The 14,959-nt window shown below is 43.1% G+C and overlaps 1 protein-coding gene across 1 annotated transcript in view; it reads left to right on the top strand.

The window, feature by feature from the left end:
* Positions 1–14,959, top strand: part of PRKCQ (protein kinase C theta) — a 131,901-nt gene that overhangs the window by 43,517 nt on the left and 73,425 nt on the right. The window contains exons 2-5 of the mRNA XM_057732048.1: positions 2,229–2,355; positions 6,267–6,466; positions 9,610–9,670; positions 14,356–14,518. Of these exons, the coding sequence (XP_057588031.1) occupies positions 2,238–2,355; positions 6,267–6,466; positions 9,610–9,670; positions 14,356–14,518 (542 nt within the window). The 5' untranslated portion in view covers positions 2,229–2,237. The remainder of the gene's footprint in view (positions 1–2,228; positions 2,356–6,266; positions 6,467–9,609; positions 9,671–14,355; positions 14,519–14,959) is intronic.

The raw sequence follows: 14,959 nt of genomic DNA, 5'->3' as shown, positions 1-14,959 counted from the left end.
TTTGCTTCTATGGGTGGAACTCTGAGGAGAGTTTTACCAATTTTGTGTATTTTCTTCATTTCACGATGATCACCTATTACTGTTAGAGAAGGGGAAAGATTCTGAGTAGCTCAGCAATAAAGTGCTACTACCTTTTGCCTTAAAAAGGCAGCCCCGAGCTTGAGGCTTTATTTGAACGACGTGTGAGGTTAAGCACACAAATGCCAGTTCTGCTTTCTAAATGTCAAAATGTCAGATCCCGTCACTGTGACTAGACCTTTAGAAAGAGAGGCAGTGGCTTGGCTACCAGACAGACACATGCGTTGAACAAATCGTCAAAATACTCATGCGTGATGGGATAGGGCAGGCGGGTCTGGAGAACTGGTGAGGGTATCGGGATTGCTCGTGGATAGAAAGTCAGTTGATGTCTGAGCCAGCCCTGTGTGGGGAGGGGGTTTCACTGTAACTCTCCTCCTTACTGTAACAGAACCCCTTGGGACCCTAGAGCTTTTGGTCTGTTCCCCAGACAGATTTTCCCATGCGCGTGTTGAGCTGCTGTTGCCTGATTCTGAACCCAGCCTGGAAACAGCAGGGTGACACATCTGTCACTAAATGTCAGAGTGGCTGTAACTCGGACTTTGTCAGTGATCCCTCCAGGCTCAAGTCAGAATTAATTACTTACCTTCATGTGTATTAAGGAAATCTTCAGAGAGCCCACACGTGGCATATGCTTGCAGAAATGATGCTCGTTCTTGGTGATTGTTCCTGATGAGTGGGGGAATATAGATTTGTCTGAAAGATCTACGTGGTCCAGGAATGGGGATCTCAAGGAAGTCTTCTCCAGAGAATTCTCAGTTCTGAGCCAGGCTTCTGCCCAAGAGTTCTAAGCTCAGCGGGTGAAGGTGGCCCCCTAAAGACAAGTCTGGAAGTCATCTTGCCGCTAATTCAACAGCATGACATATACAGGATGTGTTTCAGAGGCTAAGAATGCCCGACAAATCATGGTGATTCCATAACCATCTCCTTTAGTTAAACCTGCCAGACTGCAGGAAATTGGGACTCTCTTACTCTCCATGAAATTAACAGCAGTGGACAATGTGTCTTTCTGTTGGTTCAAAAAATACCCAAAGACGGCCGGCATTCTAGAGGGCTGGCCAATCTTTTATGACTCTGCCGGATTCAGGATTAGAGCCCAAGATTTCCAGTGGTGTCATGGATTCTCACATCTGGGAGCCTGTTACTCAGTAATTTTCTTCCTTTACACAAAGATAGAAAAGATGGCCAATGCTTTCTTCTTGATAACTCTGGCTTACTTAAAAACGTTTGGGAAAATTCGTAAGGCAAAATTGGTTCAAGAGACAGAGGAAGCAAGGACATAACTTTATCACGAAATACCAGATGATAGTTTCAGATTAATGGAACCTCATGGAAAAGGAGGTTTGGGGGCGGGGTGGGGGTGGGGCGCAAATATTTAGTCGAAGTAAATGGCCAAACAAGATAAGGAAAGAACAGCAGATGAAGGATCAGACTAGAATCCTGGAATTTGTAGCCAAGACTAAGATGATGTCAACCACTATCTCCAGGAAAGTGTAATTATTAGTTTCTTTGGCTTTTACAAAGTACTTTATCTTTCCACAATGAAGTGTTATTTTACAGTGGTCAGTGATTTAGGGTTTTTAAGTGGTTCATAGTATTCAAAGCTTATTATATTGGTATATATATATATGTGTGTGTGTCTAAAGTAAACAGAGGTCAGCTGCTAAATAAATGTCCAGCGCCAATTCCATCACACACATAAATAGCCCGTGTAAGAATTTTGTGGTGTCATTTTACTGCTGGGACTAAAATAGACTCTCTGTTTATAAACTGATTTCCTTATTACTGTGTGTTGTTTCCTGGGTACCTCCTTCAATGATATTGATAGAAGAACTAAAATGTTGGAGAGCTTTTGCTTCTCTCTGCCACCATTAAATATACGTCCATTCGATTAAGAGTGGAATTTAGGTGTAACTGACGCGGTTGAATAACGCCCAAGTTCAGGACGCCACTTTCTTCGGCAAGTCAGCCTGTGGTTTGGGGCGAGCCCAGTCATGTACGGTGCAGAAGGGGAAGTCACACATTTGTTTGAATGGATAGCTGAGCCCTTTGGGGCCCTGGCTGTCAGAGATAAAGCACTGGTTAAGTGGGGATGGGACAGAATAATACATTTGACAGCCCCCAAACAGCATTTGTCTTTTGTCACTTTGCAGGGAGCGACCATGTCACCATTCCTTCGAATTGGTTTGTCCAACTTTGACGGTGGGTCCTGCCAGCCATGCCAGGGGGAGGCCGTCAACCCTTACTGTGCTGTGCTTGTCAAAGAATACGTTGAATCAGGTAAGCTTGGGTCTGGGGTAGGAGAGGGGGTGGGGGGAGGGGAAGGGAGGAAGACCCTGCTATGAACTGGGAAGCAAGGCCTTCTGGGATCTTCAGGGTCATCTCGATCAACCTCATTTTTTCCAGCTCAGGAAGCTGATGTCCAGGGAAGCCAAGTGCTTCCTCGAGGGCAAATGGGCTTAGTAACACCCTCTGAACTAGACCCAGGTCTCCTGCCTCATGTTGTATTGGTTGGCCAAAAAGATCATTCGGGTTTTTCCGTAAGCTGTTGGGGAAAAACCCAAATGACCTTTTTGGCCAACCCACTATTTCGTGGTCCCATTTTCAAACAAAAACAAAGGAAAGGAGAAACGAGCTGAGGACAATATGTGAGGAGTTAACAGGGGAAAACTGTAGTGAGCTAAAGTAGAACATGGTGTTGTAAAGTCTGGTTGTTTTCAATAATTATAAAGTCTGCATAATCTTAGAATTAACTCCAAAGACGACTTACTGCTTCTTTGACTAAGCTCAGACACATACAGCAAAGAATATATGATTAGCCATTAGAGTACACATTTCAGAAAACTTACTTTTGTGTTTACGAAGACCCTAGATGAGTGAAAGAAGAGTCATGTTTTGTCAAATTTACATATACCTGAGCACTTCATGGTGAATCGGGTATGTGTGTCTTCCAAGATTCCTTTATGGGTTTAGATCATTCCATTAACATAATCCTATGCTGTCTGGAATCTCTCCACGGTCATGTCAACTGTTCCCACCCTCCCCGATCCCTGCCTCTGTATTTTAAGGTTCTTATGGACTTTCTAAAAAAAAAAAGCGGGGGGGCAGGAGGAAGTTTACATCCCACTGTTTCTCAGCCTCAGTGCCTTCCCCTATTTCCCTACACACATTTCTGGTTTTCGCAGACACTTTGTAGCGAAGTCCAGTTGCCACCCATATCGAGTCCCAGTAACGATAGGAGCCATTACAGTTCATTTACAGAAAATGTATTTATGGAGCGCCTACTGTATACTGGGCCAGAATATATGCCTTTCCTCTAGAGTTTCTCTCCTAGCAGAAGAAGAACAGCAAGAAATAAAAATATCATGTAGTAAGCTGTGTGACGTGAAGACATCAAAGTAGGCTAGTGGGGAGAGAGAAGGATTGGCGCTGGAGAGATAGATGGAGAGAGAGAGTGTGTGCGCGCATGTAGTCCTGAAAAAAATAGTCCTTTTAGGGAGTGACATTCACAGGTGCAAGAGGAACCTGATTTTGCCGTTGAGAACCTCCAGCAAGATGTTTCCAGCTCAGAACCCTGGGGTTCCAAATCCTGGTCTGTTGGCTTTTCTCTCCCTTAAAAGACTTCTACTCCATGGTTGACTGACTTCAGCCCTCTAGCCCCTGTGCACACATCAAAGCAGAGGAGACTGTCTGATCATCTCCATTTCCCTTCTGCCCAGATTCCTCTCCTGTTTCGTTAAACGTGAGGATGGGGCTTGCTCCCAGTTTAAAACCCTTCAAATGTCACTGCAATCTTTGAAGTGTGCAATGTCTGAGGTTTCAAAGCTGCTTTTGACTTAATTGGTGGGTCCCCTGGATCCAGTTCCCTTTACAGCCACAGGTCTCACGGACATGTACCTCCTGGGAGCCTTTTTTTATTTCTTCTTCTTCTTTTGGCCTTGCCTTTGAACTTGGTCTCATCGGCCATGGGGATCAAGAGAACGTGTCGGAAAAGCAGACTGTGTTTTTCCAAAAGGTTAACCTGTGGAGTTTGGAGGTTTTTGGTTTTGATTTTGTTTTAGTTTTGTTCTGAAAAGCAGTCACTCTGAGCACGATCATTCAGATATCACTTCTCTAGAGCTTGAGCACGTTTCCGTCTTGGGGGGTGTGAGGCTGCATTTTATGTAAAGCAATAGAACGGGGACAAGCAGGACACAGTGCTGTCAGTCTGGGAGCCTTTGAAAATGGTAAAACTCACTGTAAATAGATAGGATCTGGAGTTCTGGTTCTTTTTAAGTGATGACAAACATTACTGAATGAAAGTGTGAGAAATGCCCTGCCGTGGGATTTTCTGTCCTTTTTCCAGGTGTGGAGAATGGTTACGGGTGGAAGGAATTAACGCAATTATGAGGGGTGACTTCAAGCCTGTGGAAGTAAAACATCACTCTGATCACTAATACTGCCATTGCTTTTTCTTAAAGTCCACTCCTGAGTTAAATTTCTTTGAAACAAGCCATAAAAATCTTCCCCTTCCTATTCCACGCTAAGAGTTGTCAGAGTTTATACCTCTTACAGCCAGGTTTCCCTAAGATCTGAAGTTTCAGCTTCTTCAAATCCTTGTATACCTCCCAAAGAACAATTTAGCAAATGCTAAATGCCTGTTCTTTTAGCATCATGTGCTGCAGAGAGTCAGGATTCAGAACTGCTTTGTTTCCCTGCTGTAAATGAATTTTTCCTTTTGCTTTATCGACATCTCTGAATTGTTAAGTCTGCCACTTTGTGCGCTCATGATCACAAGAAACAAACACTGAAATACAGCTGCAGTTTTCTGCTCCTGAAATGATGAAAGAATAAGTACTATGGAAAATCCCAATAGGGATGAAAGATATGACAACACTGCTTAACCCCGCTAGTAAGCGCTTTCCTAATCACCTGGCTGGTCTGGGGAGGTCCCCTTAAACTATACCATCCTGACGTTGGTTCCTGTTACTAGCCGTTTCCAGGACCCTGACCTGTCTGCAGGTACACAGCCTGCTTCACTGACTCAGGATGACGGCCACCATCTCTGGGACACAGGTTAATTTTTTCTTGGGGTGCGTGGCTTATGTCAAATGTATCCTCATTTATAAATTAGGGAAGGAAATAATGGCTCATGACATTTTAAAGGTTTTACCTCTTAGTGTATTTATGTCAAATGGAAAATTTTAAAATGTCTTTTTAAAGGAGCACTCCCTATAAGCCTGAAATTATACCATTGTGTCTTTCAGATCAACACAGGGTAGTTTTGTATCAATTTATTTTTTTACTAGATGCCAGTGAAATTGATCAGTCATGTACCCTGCCTTATAGATTAACAAAGCAGGATCCCAGGGATTTCCCTGGTGGCGCAGTGGTTAAGAATCTGCCTGCCAATGCAGGGGACATGGGCTGGGCTGGGAAGATCCTGCATTCCGTGGAGCAACTAAGCCCCTGCACCACAACTACTGAGCCTGTGCTCTAGAGCCCGAGAGCCACAACTATTGAGCCTATGTGCTGCAACTACTGAAGGCTGCGTGCCTAGAGCCCATGCTCCACAACAAGAGAAGCTACCACACTGAGAAGCCCGCACACCGCAATGAAGAGTAGCTCCCACTCACCGCAACTAGAGAAAGCCGGGGTACAGCAACAAAGACTCAATGCAGCTGATAGATAGGTAGGTAGGTAGGTAGGTAGGTAGGTAGGTAGATAGATAGATAGATAGATAGATAGATAGATAGATAGATAGATAGATAGATAGATAGATAAAGATTAGATAGATAGCAGGATCCCGAAGGCGTGAAAGTATAAAACGTGGAAAGAATGGGATCTAGGTCACTCTCCCCTACCAAACATACTAGGCTTAACTCCTGGGTTGTTCTTATTGACTCAGGTGTTCAGACTGAAAGAGGAGCAAGTGACTCTTGAATAGGAAAAGAACATCACCAGTCCAAGACGTTGTCATATGTTTGTTGCGTAGATTATCGAGGTTGACTTTCAAGTTCTAATGCATTACCTTGCCAGTAGACCTCGGAACGTCTCATTTGGTCCTATACTGTCTCTAACTCTTCTATGTGTTATTTTTGTTCCCCAACAGACTTATATCCTAGGGAGCAAAGGGAATGGGGCCACTGCTGACCTGAGCCATTTCCCAGAGCCGCTAAGGGAGTAACAAGAACCTATCCTTCTGTTCCTAGAGAATGGGCAGATGTACATCCAGAAGAAGCCAACCATGTACCCGCCCTGGGACAGCACTTTTGACGCCCATATCAACAAGGGAAGAGTAATGCAGATCATCGTGAAGGGCAAAAATGTGGACCTAATATCCGAAACCACCGTGGAGCTCTACTCCCTGGCCGAGAGATGCAGGAAGAACAACGGGAAGACAGAAATATGGGTAAGTAGCCAAGCTGTGGGCTCTGTTTAAAGAGTATATTCCATTAAGTGATAAGAGGCATCGTAGCTGAAGACTAGTTCAAAATGTCAATATCATCCTGAAGGTATGATACAAGGGCCTTGAGTAAACTGACTCCCTACCACTGACTCACTGCTGGCTTGATAATGGCAATGGTTATTCATTGTGGACTGTGGAACATACTGGAATACTCAATCTCTTTGATTCTTACATAAGGGGAAGAAGGTCTCTTAGGCTATGAAGAACTGTTATTGATTTATAACTGTTAAAGTAAGCTTGGAAATAGCACAAATTTTCTGTAACTTAGTCTGTTTATCAAGATATCGTGTAGATATCAAGATATCAAGATACATAGGTGACATCTTGAGAAAATATCTGAGGTAAGATGATGGGTAGATAAGTGAGAAGAAGAGCAAAGATCTGTTGAATGTTTGATATCTCAACACTTGTAATTTTTTTTTAGCCATAATGTGTTCGCTTAGCTTACTTTGCTCTAAAAATTTACATTATGTGCAATCCCTGTTACCACACCAAGTTTTTGAAAACTGAGATTGTAACTATTTTGGTAGCAAATGTTTAGGAAGTTAGAGGGAGAAGTAAAATATGAAAGCATAAAAAATTTCTGGGGTACAAAACTTAAAGCAAATATACTAGTAAAAACTACCTTTACATGATCTGAAACCCAGAAAGTATTTCCAAATGCCTATATTCTTTATGCAAAGGAGGCACTTTCCTTTCAGCTTTGTACTTCCTATAACTCAGATTCTTAAGAACTCCAGCCAAAAGATCTTCAAGTCACCTGTGACTTGTACAGTTGGAATGATACAAGCCTAAAACCTAGTTTTTTGTGTCAGTTATGTATTTTTGACCTGGAAAAAAAAAAAAGGTACCTTTTAGAAAAGTATATGTATTTTTGCTTGTATCAAAGTCATCTTTAAAGATAAAGATATGTCAAGATTTTTTTCTTAAAGTTCCCCATGCTTAGATGTGTTTAGATAATTTAGTTCAGGGTGTCTGTTGAGCATTTCCTCGTTCAGCCTGGGGAGAGGATCACAGAAACAGAATTCCTTTTGGGTGGCTGGTTATGCAAGAAGGAAGAGGTGAAATAAGTGGATAATGTCACAGGTGTGACTTCGTGCTAAAGGTTTACACACACCTGGTAAGTGGGGGGGGGGGGGGGGGGCGGGGTGAGGCTATAGGTGTCCCTGAGTCGTGGGAGCATTTGGCTAGGCTCAGAGAAAGAAGAGAAAGAGTAGAAAAAGTCTCCCTCAGGTTTTTCCCTCATTCCCATTTACTTTCCACTTTCTGCCTCATTTTTTTTAAAAAGGGAAGAGCCACCAAATCTCTAATTTTTAAAGTAGCATGCTATTTGATTTCCTTCTCAATTAATGAAAGGATAACTATTTTACAAATTCTTTTGTTAAACATCACTGACAAACAAGTTGCTTTTCTATTTATTGATTTCTCTCTTAAACTTGAATTTGATTTCTTGCCTAGACCTTTTCTGATTTTATCCTTATCAGACTTTTCACATTTTTCACATATTGGGATTATTGAGACATGAGCCCTTGGCTCATTTAACTACCAGCAACCTTCTTGCCTTTTCCACCTTTGCTCGTTTGAGGTTATTTCTTAGTTCACTTTTATTTGATATGTTTAAGGGTCAACAGGTTGCTTTGGACTTATAGTTTCCCTTGCTTCTATTGAAATCTGCTCTCTTAAAACTACTTTCTCTATTAAAAAAAACAAAAACAAAACAAAATGATGTTCTCAGAGTTGCCTCTCACCTCCACACACAGCATCCAGTGTCCAAACACTGAGATTTTCCTCCTGCTTTCCCAAGGTTTTCCCTATTGCTGTGATTTTCCCCTACTTGCTCTCAAAACATGGAGGACTCTGACTTTCTGTGGATCTTGTGTCTGCAGCAGCTGACTGGTTTAGTTTCCACCTTACCAGCAACCCCTGAATATAGGTATTGAAAACTGGTAACATTGGTTGTAGTCACCTGGGACCAATTTTTCCCACTTCCTTTGGGACTGAGCCCCTATCCCTTGCTCGTATAGTTTTACTTTTGCCTCCATGTTTATTTCTATTCCATAAACCAGAGAATGATGGTGTATATACTTGATGGTAAAAGCACTTCTCTTTTCACTAATCTATTTAAGCTTGCATGAGAATGTGTAGTCAACCAAGCAGTACAAGCTTGTCACATCATGAAATTCTAATAGTAGTGATGCTGTGACCTCAGCATCACTCTTATTTTTGTGTCTCTGGGATCTTTAAGGTCTGGTGACAGGCACAAGGTCACCGTGACCTTGAGTTATTTAGCCATGATTCATATTCAATCCCGAGTTCCACCAGACCCTTCTAATAACTATTTTTCGGTTATTCTAGTTACCTGTGGATGTAGGGATCTGCAGTGCTCTTCATTTCACCTTCATATTCTTTTTCGCATGTTCACAGGACAGGGTTACAGTTTGGTACGTGATCAGTAGTGGTCAGGGTGTCTCAGATTTGCCATTTCCCCCTGTGGTCACATCACATGATTTCCTGCAGCCTCCCTTCCATGTAATGATACTGAAATATATTTTTTAAATCCCTTCCTTGACCAATCTAATTAACATTTCCCTTAGCAAGGCTATCCAGCACTTTCCAAAGGAAACAGGCTCTGCCTGTGAAAGAAAAAGGCCACTCCCATTTAATACCCCGATTAACCTACAGGCAAGTGTATTCAAGGATCCCCAAAGTAGGGTTTACCTTTCCTGCCTAAGGGAACCCACTGGTTCTCCAGGTGAGCTAGGCCCTACTGCAACTCCTCAGATAAGCTGCAGCGCAGGGCAAGGCCCAATCAGATAGAATCTGTTTTAGAATTTGGTCTCTTCCTTAAGGAAGTTGTGGTCTCCAGGTCCAATTAGGTAGTTGCTGAGGTGTTTTAATAAAAGAAAGGCCATGTTCACTGATACTGTGCTAGTCTGATGATAACACGGGTGAGTAAATGGAAAGGGAACAGGGCTGGGTCCTGCACTGGGAATCTCCGGCCATCACCAGCCTCGCAGGTTGTGATGCCATTCAACTCAGCACTTGTCTCTCATTCTGACCCACGTTTCTTTCCTTCCTTCCACCAGTTAGAGCTGAAACCTCAAGGCCGAATGCTAATGAACGCAAGATACTTTCTGGAAATGAGTGGCAAGTGGCATTTCTTATTCCTATTTGGGGGTGAAACGGGCACGTCTCCTCTCCTGTGCAACTTGTATCACTTTTCCGAGAGCAAAGAAAATGGAAGCACAAGGAATTTTCTTAAAATTCCCAGTGGTGCTCAAGCACGAGACGAACATACACTCTGTGGGGCCAGGTCCACATAGAAATAAAAACCATTTATAGCATTCATTTTTCAATGGGTAAATTCATATGCCCAGCGCTATTCTAGTCTGTCTGTATTTTCATTGGGGAGGTTAATGTAAACACCAGAGGCTCTGCTGATGTGATGCTCTGTGTGTACACACTGTGTATAAATGACGTGATATAACAAGTTGTCACGCCATCAGTAGAATACTCAGTAAATGCGAAACCGATAAATATTTTCCATAACACTATAGTTGCTGATAGTGATGCTTCACATTAGTCACCTCAAATCCTCTTAGGAACAGGGAGGAAAAAAGTGCCTCACCAGTCTCACTTCCAGCTCACACACACTTCCAGGTCACACACACACACACACTGGTCACAGGAGTTGCATTTACAAGCCATGTGCTCGGTACCTGTGACAGCCTGTTGCATTTACATCCTGTTGTCAAAGTGCTGTATAAATGCATCAAATGCTACTACTCCTAAAATCTTTTTTTTTTCATTGAAGTATAGTTGATTTATGATGTTGTGTTCGTTTCAGGTGTGCAACACAGTGATTCAGTTACATTTGTATATACGAGGGTGAGTCAAAAATCATCTGCACCCTGGATGTAGAATTTATAGAAGTTTTAATATAACCAGAGTGTGGATAATTTTTGACTCACCCTCGTATATGTTCTTTTTTAGATCCTTTTCCCTTATAGGTTATTACAAAATATTGGGTGTAGTTCCCTGTGCTCTACAGTAGGTCCTTGTTGATTATTTATTTTCTGTATAGTTGTGTGTATATGTTAAGCCCAAATTCCTAATTTGTCCCTCCCCCCGCTTCCTCTGTGGTAACTGTAAGTTTGTCTTCTATGTCTGTAGGTCTCTTTCTGTTTTGTAAATATGTTTATTTGTATCTTTTTATTTTTTTCCAGATGCTACATGTAAGTGATATCGTACGGTATTTTTCTTTCTCCCTCTGGCTTACTTCACTTCGTGTGATTATCTCTAGGTCCATCCATGTTGCCGCAAATGGCGTGATTTCATTCTTATTCCTGTCTCATTGAGTACTTAGGAGGTTCTCAACGAATGCTTGTCGAACTGTTCGGTTGGACTCCCTCTGGCGTTTAGAAGTTCCTTTCATTTTCTTTCGGTTCCCCCACGACGGCTATTCCAACAGGCCCACGCTCCTTGGTTTCTGAAGGTGTCTTGATGTTCTCTCGCGCTTGGAGGTCGGCGTCACTGCCAGTGTAATTGGGAGACACGACGTCTTCTATCTGTCTTAGGATACAGCTGCTTCTTCCTGCTCTTCTGCCTCCGAGAAGGTCCCTCCCTTTCTCCGTCTCCTGGCTCTCACCCCTACCAGCTCCGCGGTATCAGTCACGCTGCCTCTCTGACATCTTCAACTTTTCTTTCTCTCTTTGGTTTCTACCTCATTGCCGAGACATACGTCCTTCGCCATCTTCTTCTCCAACCTGAAAAGATAGTTTTTTCAACCTCTTTTACCTCCACAAGTTTTTCTTTCCTTTCCTTCCCTGACACATTTCTTGAGAAAGTAGTTTAACATATAAGTCCCTGTTTCTTCACTACCCTGTCGGTGTTTAAAGCCTAAGAGTCTGGCTTATGTTTCAACCAAGCTGCTAAATGGCTTCCTCCGAGAGGATGAGTCCTCAAAACAGAGGCATGTTCCTTACCCTTCCGTTCTCTTGACGTCTCTGTTTCAGTCAATGCTGAGAAATCCATCCTTTCTTGCATTGCTTGATGTAATCGTATTCAAGTTTTCCTCTGAATTTTTCAGCTGCCTCCTCGTGGCCTCTTTTGTAATTCCTTTTCCTACCTCCCAAAAGACGTGGGTGTGCTTATCTCCAAGTCTGTTCTTTGTGTGAATGCCGTGTCTTCCTGACTTGGCTCTTAGCCATTCAAAGTTACGGGTAACATCTCACCGTTCTTTACAACATCCAGCATAGCAATTTGCTCGTAGCGGCCCAGGAAACATGTGTGATTTAACTGACGACACACGACTAATAGATTAAACTAAATAAATAGATTAGGCACCGTTACTATAAAAGAAATAACCAAACACATAAAAACCAATGAGCTTATTCAAGCCAATAAACAGAAGACCAACTTACTTCAGAAACAAACAGTAAATACAAGGAGACGTTTTTAAAATTCTGAGCTGTATGCGTTTACTTTCTTATAATGATTGAAGTGGTCAGAAAATAAAGGAGGTCACAGGAAGGAGCAAGGGAATGAATTCCTTTCTAATACTCTCTGGCATGTCTTAAATGTACAGTGTGATATGCTAATACGCAGATGATTCGATATTTGTGCATGTATAGTTATATATAGTCTGTACTATTATAAACATATAGTTTGTATTAGACTGTATATACATAATTTTTACATAATTATGTGTATAAATAATTTTTTACAGTAGTGCAGCTAGGGTTCCCAGAATAAGTCACTGAATTTAAAAGTAATTTTATGCTTTATTTCATTTCATTTCATCTGGACCAAAATAGAAATGAGTCAGATCTTAGTGACAAGTGGCCTGCTGTGCTGGGCCCTAGCTGTAAATAGATCTCTACACTAAACCAGAACTTGCAGAAGAAGGCTGTTGCCTCAGTGACCCTAAATTTAATCCCTTATTCACCAAGCCTAATTTACTTCCAGCCCAGTCCCTAATAAAAAGACCTAAATTGCCTAACTTGCAGTACCAGGCAACGTATTCAGCCCTATCTAAGGAACTCTTTATTAGGAATGCTTTTGATCTGGAAGTTTGCAGTTTCCATAAAACGGACCTGTGGATGCCTGTGGAGTAGACTTTAGTCCTAAAATGAGCCCTGGGACCAGGCTGGATCCTGGGGAAGAGGTCTCCATCTCCGTGCCCCACTTTGTCCACCCAGTGTGTTTCTGGCCTGGCCGTGAAGGGGGGTGGGGAAATTACAGTGCTTTGGCGGGAACATTTGCCCCAAGCGTGTTGTCCAGTCTCTGCCACGGCTTAGCCAGAATGGAAATAATTTAGTTTAAATATTGTGAACTCTTTCCATTTGTGAAACATGAGCTCCTTATTCTCACTCAACCTCCATCTTTTGTGTTTGGAAAAATAGAATAAGTCATCCAAGAATCTTCAAGCTACTTAAAATCCCAGTTGTAGGAACTGTAATCATTAAGTCCATCACCTTTATTTTGGGGATGATGATTATTCTTGTTCTTTGTCTCTTGTTTACCATGTCACACGCTCTGGCATGCTGGCGTTTCCATCACGCTGTTTAACGGTGACTGCCTTGCTGTTGTGTGTTTGCTTTGGGCCTGGGCTTCAGCCAGGGCGGATATGCTCACTGGTATTCTCAGAATTCTACCAGTCTTTTGGGAGGATGTCATCTGGGCATAGGGCACTGTGAACAGTTCCTACCCAAAGGACCTTCACTAATATCCAGAGCCCAGGGCGAACTGAAGAGATGTGAATGTGAATATTTGATGTAGATGACTAGGTAACATCCAGGATTACCTAGACATTTTTTAAATTAATTAATAATTAATTTATTTATTTATTGGCTGTGTTGGGTCTTCATTGCTGAACGTGGGCTTTCTCTAGTCGTGGAGAGTAGGGGCTTCTCTTGTTATGGAGCACGGGCTCTAAGCGCGTGGGCTTCCATAGTTGTGACACGTGAGCTCAATAGTTGTGGCTCGCAGCCTCTAGAGTGCAGGCTTAGTAGTTGTGGCGCATGGGCTTATTTGCTCCTCGGCATGTGGGAACTTCCCGGACAAGGGCTTGAACCCATGTCCCCTGCATTGGCAGGCGGATTCTTAACCACTGCGCCACCAGGGAAGCCTGACATTTTTTTTAATTGCAGCGATCTATTCATCTCTGGCCCTTTCCACATTGCCCTGTATGTTCTGTGGCTGGTGCATCTGATTACTGTGGACATCGCGAAGCAGAGCATCAACAACTTCCCAAAGCTCTTTTGCCGTCAAAATCTGTCTGGTGCTCTCCTGTCTACTTTTTTTTTTTTTTTTTTTGCGGGGCAGGGGGGCAGGGCAGAGGGTCCATAAACAACCAAATATAAAGCATCCTGGGACCTAAAAAAAATGTCATTTCCAAGTTACTGTCAGAAACCACATTATTCTCTAGAATTACAGGCAAAGTATTTGCCACTTCCTGCCTTTTCTGGCTGACTCACCATCGGCAGTGAATAGGAGAGGCTGATGACTACCTTGAACGTTCTGACTTCTGGTTTTAAAAATTGAAAAAGGATATAGCTCAGTGTCGTGAAAGAGGAGGGAAGGGGCGAGCCAGTTATCCATCCTCCTCGTTCCAATCCTGTAACAGTACACCCTCTGATAGTTCTGTTATGGAATGAAGGAAAGATGCTTCGTAGGGCACCAGCCTGAAGAAGTGCTTGGGGTTTTACTGGTCTTGAGGATTGTACGAGTCCCCGTCCATCTCTGTCCCTTCCCCATCCCGCCACCTCCGCCACCCCCCGCTGTGACAGCCATGTTGCAGAATGTCACCCTGTCCTGTCCTCTTCCTGCAGACACAAAGGACATGAGTGAATTCGAGAATGAGAGCTTCTTTGCTCTGCATCACCGTCGAGGAGCTATCAAACAGGCCAAAGTCCACCATGTCAAGTGCCACGAGTTCACGGCCACCTTTTTCCCACAACCCACGTTTTGCTCCGTCTGCCATGATTTTGTCTGGTACGGTAACTTGGCATTTCACTCCAGGCTTCAGGCTGTGCCTTGTGTCACATCCTCTTACCCACCAGGCCAGGCATGCCCCGCCTTGGGGAAGTGTGCCCGAATAGGTACTGCCTGTGAGTTTCCAGTGGAAACCTGGATCAAGAAGGCTCCAAGGGTGTGATTCTATAGAATACTTTCATGATATAGCTCCTGTAGACCGAGGAGGGCCAGTTCCCTTAGGAAAGATTCCAGGGACTTCAGTTTCCAGTTAAATGGAAAGCTTATGGGGGTGAGTGGGGAGGGACAGAAGAGGGAGAGATCTCTATTGTAAGCACAGTTTTACAGTCAAAACTGCCACCAGCTCAAGAGCCCAACTGTGCTTCTACTAATGACTGCAAAAGGCAACACTCGCCCATTGGAGCTAATGGGTTTTCGTGTTTATGAGGCTCTTGGGTGTCT

The sequence above is a fragment of the Hippopotamus amphibius genome, chromosome 4 (assembly GCF_030028045.1).
Source record: "Hippopotamus amphibius kiboko isolate mHipAmp2 chromosome 4, mHipAmp2.hap2, whole genome shotgun sequence".
Classification (NCBI taxonomy): domain Eukaryota; kingdom Metazoa; phylum Chordata; class Mammalia; order Artiodactyla; family Hippopotamidae; genus Hippopotamus; species Hippopotamus amphibius.
The sequence above is the reverse complement of the archived record's forward strand: the minus strand, read 5'-3'. Positions and strand labels throughout refer to the sequence as shown.